Source organism: Momordica charantia (assembly GCF_013281855.1).
Source record: "Momordica charantia cultivar OHB3-1 chromosome 5 unlocalized genomic scaffold, Mcharantia_2.0 BLBB01000005.1, whole genome shotgun sequence".
Classification (NCBI taxonomy): domain Eukaryota; kingdom Viridiplantae; phylum Streptophyta; class Magnoliopsida; order Cucurbitales; family Cucurbitaceae; genus Momordica; species Momordica charantia.
The window spans coordinates 13,887,560-13,896,462 of NW_028275163.1; the positions used below are offsets into that span (position 1 = coordinate 13,887,560).

The 8,903-nt window shown below is 37.1% G+C and overlaps 1 protein-coding gene across 1 annotated transcript; it reads right to left on the minus strand.

Moving 5' to 3' along the window:
* Positions 1–459: 459 nt before the first annotated feature.
* Positions 460–4,699, minus strand: LOC111025426 (large ribosomal subunit protein uL30z). The gene is made up of 7 exons (XM_022303288.2): positions 4,545–4,699; positions 3,568–3,703; positions 2,363–2,561; positions 1,505–1,602; positions 1,283–1,420; positions 950–1,052; positions 460–871 (listed from the first exon to the last, which is right to left on the minus strand). Exons 3-7 carry the CDS (start codon positions 2,546–2,548, stop codon positions 656–658), a joined length of 741 nt encoding a protein of 246 aa, XP_022158980.1. The 5' UTR covers positions 2,549–2,561; positions 3,568–3,703; positions 4,545–4,699; the 3' UTR covers positions 460–655.
* Between the last annotated feature and the right edge of the window lie 4,204 nt (positions 4,700–8,903).

The following is an 8,903-nucleotide window of genomic DNA, read 5'->3' on the forward strand; positions in this document are numbered from 1 at the left end:
GAGTAGAGTATGGGTATAAGAAAATTATGTGGCTTGTAGTTTGTACATACACCGAAAGTCGATACTTGTGGCTAGACTACAAAAATAAGAGTATTGTTCTTGTATTTCCACAAAAACACTTCAAACCCTTCACTAGTTCAATCCTTGAAGAGATCTAATAAATTTACAAGCATGACAATTATCTAAAAATATTTCTTCCTTTTTCTCTTTTCTGATAACTAGTAGTCTGAAACTTTGTTGAAAAAAAACATGGATGATATCAAGAATTTTTGTAAAATTCGAAACTTGAGACCTCTAAGTCAATATGATCAAATGATTTCAAGCTCTTGCCAACAAGTCACCCCTTGGATTATTTGCATGTACTACTCTGAAATGATATAATCTTTCAAAAAAAAGAGGTAAGATAAATAAAATAGGTGGGTGATACCATTCCCATCTAACAATATGGTTGAAAATATGTTAAAATAAATAACAGATCTAAACTTTTTCTTTTTCTCAGATACATTAGAAATACCATAGAAAAACAAGTATATGAGTTTGAACAAGTTACACACTCGTAATAGCTTACAAAATTGCATTGCACTGCATAAACTACTGGTTCCTTTCAGGCTTCCCTAAAACCTAACTTTTTAAAAAAAATATATATATCTCAGCCCTAATTCATCTCACTAATCAGATCATTGATGTGATCCTCTCTACTACCTGCATCTCCACCCTCCTTGTATAAAGTCTTTTCACCTTGAAGTCCTTCCCTTGGCCTGTCAAGTTCAAAGGGCCATAAAAATGAAATTACCTCCTTAAAGTGTGGGCCCACATTGGCAATTTCGTGAACAATATCCTCCATGCACAAGATGCCATGCTTGCCCAATGCCTGAAATTTACCATCGAAATTAATATGTAGTGAAAGACATTAGAGGCAGTAGAGAAGTTAAAATGATTTTTTCAGTACCTGTTCGATGATGTTATTGTCGGTTATAGGAAGTTTTTGTTTATCTATCTTTGCGAATCCCTTCTTATAGATCAGCTCCTTCACATTTTTAAGATTCGGGTATCTGAAATTGCACTAAAAATTTAGTAACAGTGTAAAACCATGGACAAAAAAGTGCACAACCTAATCAACTATCCATGATCTAGCTAAGTTTGCTTCAACACTACTTAAATACACATGGTTACTCTTTAGATTTAGCATTCCTATTTCCTACCAAGATCTGGACGGAAGAACATCCCAATAATGGACTTGGATTAAGAGCAAATAATATAAGAAAAATGATGGTTCTCGTACCCGTATGTGATGTATGGCTCCACCCTTTGTAGCTTTCCTAGAATACTCTCATTAGCCCTAGCAAAGACTGCACTGAAAATCCGACTTAGCCCGAGCTTATATAAGATCTTCCTCGTCTTAGGATGCATGTCATTCTTGCTGGAAAAAATAGATGTAATTACTAATCTTGAGAAGTTATAAGAAAACGGAAGACAGAGAAAATGAATGTGAAGATACTCTTACCCCTGTATCCGAATTATAAAAATCAATTTTGAATTTGATTGCACTAAGGCAGGTCTTTTTCTCTTTGTCCTGTGCTTCATTTTGACAAGGTCCAGTTCCTATATAACATACATGATTGTATGAAAAGAATGAGAGCGATACTTAATATGTCTACAACTAGGCTAGGCTAGCAGTTAAGCCCACAAGGAGATATTCTAAAAAGCCATTATAACTAATCAGTTCATCAATCAATAGAACAATGCTACAGAATACTGCACCTAAAAACTAATACCAGAGCGAAGCATAATTCGAATAAACAATACTTATGGAAACATGATTGAGAGAAGCTATAAATTATAATATCATCAAATACCAAAAAGCTCTATACTCCCAGTTAACACCTGAAATTCAAGATACATACCATATTTTATTCCACCCATGTGGACTACTTTGAAAAAGTTCCGAGCTTTGACAATTAAAATCTACTACCTCAAAAGTTCGAAGAAATTTTATATGAATTTAAGCCCCACTATCTTAGTAGGTACATGGAACCTAGTGACTAAACTTGCAACTCAAAACAATTGACTAAACCCATAGCTTTCCTCCCGGCTCCCATTCAACATTTTTGCATGCCCAACCTGATACTGTTTTGAACCCAAATTTTATTAAAACAATAATTTGCACATAATAAGTTTAAGTGCTATAGGTCTATATCAATAATCGAATCTATATATTGGTTTGGTAACAAAAACAAGCAGGTTCAAATACGTATTTTTATATCCAAATGCAAACTCTGAAAGATGATCTTTACATGCAATAGATATGTAAAACACAAACATGAAACATATTTCACAAAGAACTCCACAATGGAAGAGTTACCTTAGCACGGTATTCTCTGACAAATTCCTCAGGTAGTTTAATAAATCCATCCTTATTTTTCTTGGAACTGAGCTTCCTTAACTCCAACTGCTGTTTTCTTCTCAGTGCCGTCTCTTCATTGATCTTTCTTTTCTTCAGTATAACCTCTGGTATATATGCAAGCGGCTTCGGCTCCTCTTCCGCCATTGTTGCAACTCACCTGTAGACAAAAATCCGAACTTAAAGCCTCATTCTCAATACCACAAACTCAAATTCATGAGTCAGACACGCATATCTTAAATTGAAAACAATGGAGCTTCCTTTAAATACTGAACTTGCAGTCAATATCAATCATATGAGTGAATGGCCACGGGTATATGGAAGAGAGCATAAAACAAGTTTAAATTTCAAGTGGTGTTGTAGCAGCTAAAGAAAGATTGAAACATATTTATAAATGCATTAACTTATAGAAATAAAGCCCCCGGTGATTTATGGTGCAAATGACAGCAACAGCAAACAGTTAGCTCACATGCACAAAACAGAGCACAAAAGAAAAAGGAAAACTCTTAATCACCAAACCTTAAAATCGAAACTCACAGAATTTTTGGAGACTGTCCAAAAGCATAGTAGTAACAAATTAAAGACTTGAACAGCAAACTTATTTGGCAGGTTTAATGCTTCGAATCATAAATATAATAATTTGTTGAAAATGTTATTAAAAACTGCACCTGATTATATTTATAAGCTGAAAAAATATCATAATTATACTTCAACTCCAATATTACAAACATTAATAACTACAACCGAGGTTCTCAAAATTCATCAACACTCTGAACCATCAAATTTTACAACTTGCAAATACTAAAATTAAAGTTCTAAAACCCTAAAAGAACTAACCATCATTACAGGCACTGAAATGAGAGTACTTAAATTAAATTTAAACAAAAGAAAAAAAACAATCAAATTTTGTTCCCCCCACTCGGACTCTTATCACATGCCCAAATTTCGAAGCATAAAAAATAGTTCCCACACACATGAACCAACTTTGCGAAGGAGACTTAAAAACTAGCGAGACCTTAACCTAAACAACCAGATAGAGGAGTGTTCAGGGAACTAGAGCTTGATCGTGTTTGTATAGCACCAAACATGAATAACGAAGGCAGAAATATGTGCAAATTGAGTCACAATGCAGCAATATGTTCAAGGAATGAAAAAAATGGACTCACCCCACTGCCGCTTAGGATTTGTCCCGCCGTCAAGAGCTGCTGTTGCTGAGTGAATGGTTGCACCGCCGCCACTCGTTTCGCCGGAAAAGACGGGAATAGAGGGTGGCTGAGTTCGAGAGAGCGAGGAAAAGGGCACCTAGGGTTTTCGTGTTGTTGTGTGGGAGGAGGAGAGAGAAGTAGTGGTTTTAAAAAATAAAAATATCTTTATTTTACTACAAAAGAGATAAAATTTATATATACGGGGTACAAAGTGCACGTTTATCTAATATGGTACAGATTTTTATTGATAATTAAAATTAATTCATGCTTTTTTCATTCAAAAATGGTTAAATCTTTTATACTAACTAGTATTTTAATACATCGCACGTTATATATTAATTTTTTTAACATTTGTTGAATACAAGCAAGTTATATATATGCATGATTCTCTAAAAGTGAAAGGAAGAAGGCATGACTTGTAGTTTTGTCGTAAGTCAAAAAGTATATATAAATTACACAAAATTTTGTAATTTTAATCTAATTAATTTTTCTTTTTGAATTCTTATAATTAAAAGATCGTTTATACTGTCACGATCCGAAAAAAAAAAATTTTGGTCAAATTTATCCTTGCAAAATTTAACTAATTACATTATTTGGCTTTTTAAATTTTAATAATAATTAAATAAATCAATTTTTTCTAACTGAAAAATTAATTATATTTACGCAGATCATTATGTCAAATAAATAGGATTTTTTTTTAAGTCCTGTCGTCGTACAGGTTGTTCTCTCTGATTGAGAGGGTGGCGGTTTAGGTGCAAGTTGTGTTGCATTTTGGTCATGGAGGACTTGGTTGATCGAAGTGATGGAAAAAATACATACATGCGCAGCGAAAGTGAGCAAGAATCGAAATAACAATCTAGATGCATAATACAACCTAGGATTAAACATGCATGATCATACATTATGATGCTTAGAGATAAGTAGAGAAAAATACAAACCTTTGTAGCTTTTCAAAAATCTTCAAATAGCTCCAATGAAGGACCACCAAGAGATTTTCCTAGCTATTCTCAAGGCTTGGAATAGAGTGGTGGGACTCTTTTTAGAGAAGGGAAAAATTAGAGAAAAGTGGAGCTAAAAGGAGTTATGTAAGCTTTTTGAAAACACATCAAATGGCCAAAGGTTCCAAGAGATTTCGATGTTTGAACAAAAGCCTTCTTAAATAGGTAAATTACATGCAACTCTTGCATGTCAAAGTTCACCAAAAGCTTACAACACATATTCCACTCATGCATGGCATGACTAAGTGTCAAAATGCATGTCTAAGTTCACCAAAAGCTTACAACACACATTCCACTCATGCATGGCATGGCTAAGTGTCAAAATGCATGTCTAAGTTCACCAAAAGCATACAACACACATTTCACTCATGCATGGCATGGCTAAGTGTCAAAATGCATGTTTAAGTTGACAAAAAACTTACAACACACATTCCACTTATGCATGCATGGCTAAGTGTCAAAAAGTGGATTTTTGAGATTATTTAAACGTTCTACTCAACAAGTTAGTGGAATTTTCCACCAACTTGGTTAAAAACATTATTTTAATCTACTTTAGTCAACCTTTGACTTTCTCTGGTCAAAGTCAACTATTTGACTTTTTCCAAAATCCGATGTTTGATGAAATCCATGCCTCCGATTATGAATCCGCATTCATAATTTTAATATTTAAATCCTATTTAAATATTTTGTCCAAATTTCTCAAATTGATATCATATATCAATTACTTAATCATATCTCATATGATTAACCTAATTCGTACGATTTGAATTATTACTTCAAATTATTCCAAGTTTATTCCTATATGAGCTAGCCAGGGGACCTTATGGACCTACAGATCATGAGCTCCAACGATCCGAGATTAACCGGTTAAACTCTTTAACCTAGTTAACCAACAATCGTTAACTACGCAGTCACTCCACTAAAGCCCGTAGCTGCACTCTCTTCACTGTAGATATATTATGTCCATTTGATATAACCATGATCGGTAAGTCGACCCTTCACAGGTTGTTCGTAATTACAGCTGGGTCAAAATACCGCTTTACCCCTGTAATTACCTCTTGTTCCTTAAGTCCCACTAATCCTCTGATGAACAATGATTTGTAGTCCAACTATCAAATCAAAAAATCTTCTCAAACCTTTTGATGAGGGTGGCGCCAATTGTTAAAGACCTGGATTCAGCCCTTAAGAGAACAACCTCTCTACTATCCCAAAATTGGGTAGAAGTGAATTCCTTCTTGCACCTTATGTCCCTAGCTATCTACCGGGTCTTACCCCTGAAATGGGAGGCTTATTGAGCCAGCGCTGTTGAGTTGCTCTCACCCATGCAGATCTAAGGATAATCCCGAGTAAACAGAAGTTCATAGTTAGCTCAGGATTAAGATCGAGTTACCTAGGCTATCAAAGTTGAGATAGTCAGTTTCAAACAGTAAACGGTGTTATAAAATAAAAGTGACTATCTCATGGTCCAGTCTTATGCAAACTCTTTGCACGGGACACCCCCACTCGCATGTCTTCACATGAACGAATTAGGATCACATCGTTTGTACTAGCTACAAAGTGGGCCGCATCCATAGTGTCCCCAGAATAAGGCGCCCAACCTTATTCCTATACTATAGACCATTTAGACTGTTAACTCAAACTTGATCCATATTTATGTCTCTTACATAGAGTTTGAGTCTCAGGTAACAGTCTAGGATCCTTTATTTTATTGGATTTAGATATAGTAAGAACATTTTATTGGATCAATAACTACTTATTGATTAAAACCTTCAATAACAACTTTATTGAATGATAAAAGAATATCTGTCATTTTCAAACTATGAGTTTTAGGACATAAAACCCAACACGAAGGACCTAGCGATAACCGGGGATGAGGATGTGTCTGTGTGTGTGTGTCTGACGGGTGTCCTTTACTAACAGCGGAGAATGTTGGCCGTTATGCAGTGGGCAAATGGTTATCCAATGGCACTGTGAATGTTGAAGCTTTTAAGGCTGTTATGAAGTCGGTTTGGGGAGTCCATAAGGGGACACACATTGATTCGGTGGGGAATCGACTTTTCCATATTCAGTTCCATACTTAGGCGGAGAAAATTCGAGTTTTTAATGTTGGTCCTTGGTCTTTTGATAAGGGGTTTCTTGTTCTTGTGTCTCCTCGCGTTGATGATCAGTTTTTAGACCTGATTTTTTCGGAAACGTCCTTCTATGTCCAGATTCGAAATGTCCCTTTTTCTTGTCTGACGAAGGAGATGGCGATGAGTTGGGCGGATTTTTGGGAGTCGTCGAGGACGTTGATTGTGGGAGTTTGGGTACATGGATTGGGGCTTTTGTGCAAGTTCGGGTACACATTGATATCACGAAGCCTTTTCGTCGGGGTATTAAGCTTAAGCTTGCAAAGGGAAGAGAAGTGCAGCTTTTTGTTACCATTGTGGTTTGGTGGGGCATTCACTCCGTGAATGTGTAGCTCCTGTTCCTTTAGTGACTGGGTCAGGATAGTATCCGTACGGTGATTGGTTACGGGGTGGACCTGCTGACAGACGATAGGCGGTGAGTGTGCTAGAGACTATGACCAAGCACCTGACTGGGTCTCCTCGGTCGCTGCCGGCACCCTCTCCCGGCGATGATGATGACATGGGATGGTAGCTGCCTGCTCTGGTGGCGAATGGACTCCCTCAGAAGGCTACAGCTTTTCCGGAGGCACGTTCGCTCGTGAACAAGAGGCACATTCTCCTTGATACAGGTATTTCGGGTGGCTCTCTTTCATTTATTGTGCATGACGTGGATCCACCTCTTCCTATGAATATGGGTCGACGGGTGTCCGAGACCAATGTTACGGTATTAGCCCATGACCATGCTCTTATACTCTATGTTATTGAACCCTCAAGCCCACTCAAACGCATCTCGAGCTGTCACCCCTGGTGTAACACTCCAGAATTTTCAACCTCCCAAACGAGTCCGTTACTAAAACCACCTAAACCTTCACACTTGTACTAGAGAATTAAACCACTAACAATAAAAACTGTGACAAAATCTCACCATGCTTTCATTGCGCTACATCTGATTGACACTCACGAGAGTTTAAACGAACAAACCACCACACTAAATATTTAACCAAAACTTAAATCCTTTACAAATAATCAATTTAATACCAACTTCACCTTATCCAAACTCCTCAAAGAAACCTTTACTAACCATACCGTCCACTAAACAAAAATTAAAATCTCGAATGGCAACGAAGCAAAAGCTAATTTAATTTCAACATGTCCAAATGTAAATAGTTAATCTCACTAGATTACAACCCCACAATTCGAAAAGCTAAAGAAAACTAATGACCTCAAAGAGTAATGATCTTACAACCTTAAAACATCCTTTAAAATAGAAAACTAAACAGAAACAACTACTAACAACTCAACTACAAGATGAAATAACTGCAAGTGCTACCAATTGCCAACTGCAACTATCTTATTTCAAAACAATAACTAGAAACAACACTAAGTTACGCAGTTAAACATCCTTTCTGGTCAAGCCTCCTTCTTACCATTACCATTCCCGTGAGTGACCTCGTTACCTACAAAAAATCTGGGGAGAGTAAGAAGGGATGAGTACAACCACGGTACCTAGTAAGTAGCCTTTACCTGAAGGGTCACACACAAACAACATGCTTATCAAAGAGAGCTCAAACGACATGCATAACAAATTCTCATTTACATAAAAAAAACATAAACATATCTAAACGTGTAACCTACATGCCAAACCCATGCTTGCACCTCAAAGCACTAGTTTGTGTTCCTGTTTCTCAATGGCCTACTCCTCCGAATTGTATCGACCCTTGACCTTTGTATCCAGGACCTCGACACTTCCCTACTGCAATTCACGTTCGATCCTTGACCTTTGTACCCAAGGCCTCGAACTGTTTCACCGACCCCTGACCACGTATAGCCAAGGCATCGGCACTTCTCTAAACTCATTAGTTCTTTTTCCTCATACTCCAAGACTTATCCCTTCGAGTCATATCGACCCATGACCTTTGCACCTAGGGCCTCGACACTTCTCTATGGCCCTTGGCATTTGATTCCTTGACCATTGTACCCAAGGCCTCAAACTATTGCACCGACCCTTAACCATGAATAGCTAAGGCATTGATGACTTTGCAACATTTCGATCATTGTCCTTTCCTCTCAAGGCTCCAATACTTGTCTTCCTCTAAGACTCATCGCATCGACCCTCGACCTTTGTACCTAAAGCTTCGACACTCATCTTTGTCCAAAGTTGGCGTATCGATAACCCGACCTTTGTACCTGG

What these genes read in the sequence shown, in the direction of transcription:
- LOC111025426 (XM_022303288.2), bottom strand. Translation starts at nt 2,548, where the DNA reads ATGGCGGAAGAGGAGCCGAAGCCGCTTGCATATATACCAGAGGTTATA. An exon ending in TTTATAATTCGGATACAGGG is followed by an intron (nt 1,421 to 1,504) that starts GTAAGAGTATCT and finishes TATTTTTTCCAG; the next exon opens with CAAGAATGACATGCATCCTA. An exon ending in ACAATAACATCATCGAACAG is followed by an intron (nt 872 to 949) that starts GTACTGAAAAAA and finishes GGTAAATTTCAG; the next exon opens with GCATTGGGCAAGCATGGCAT.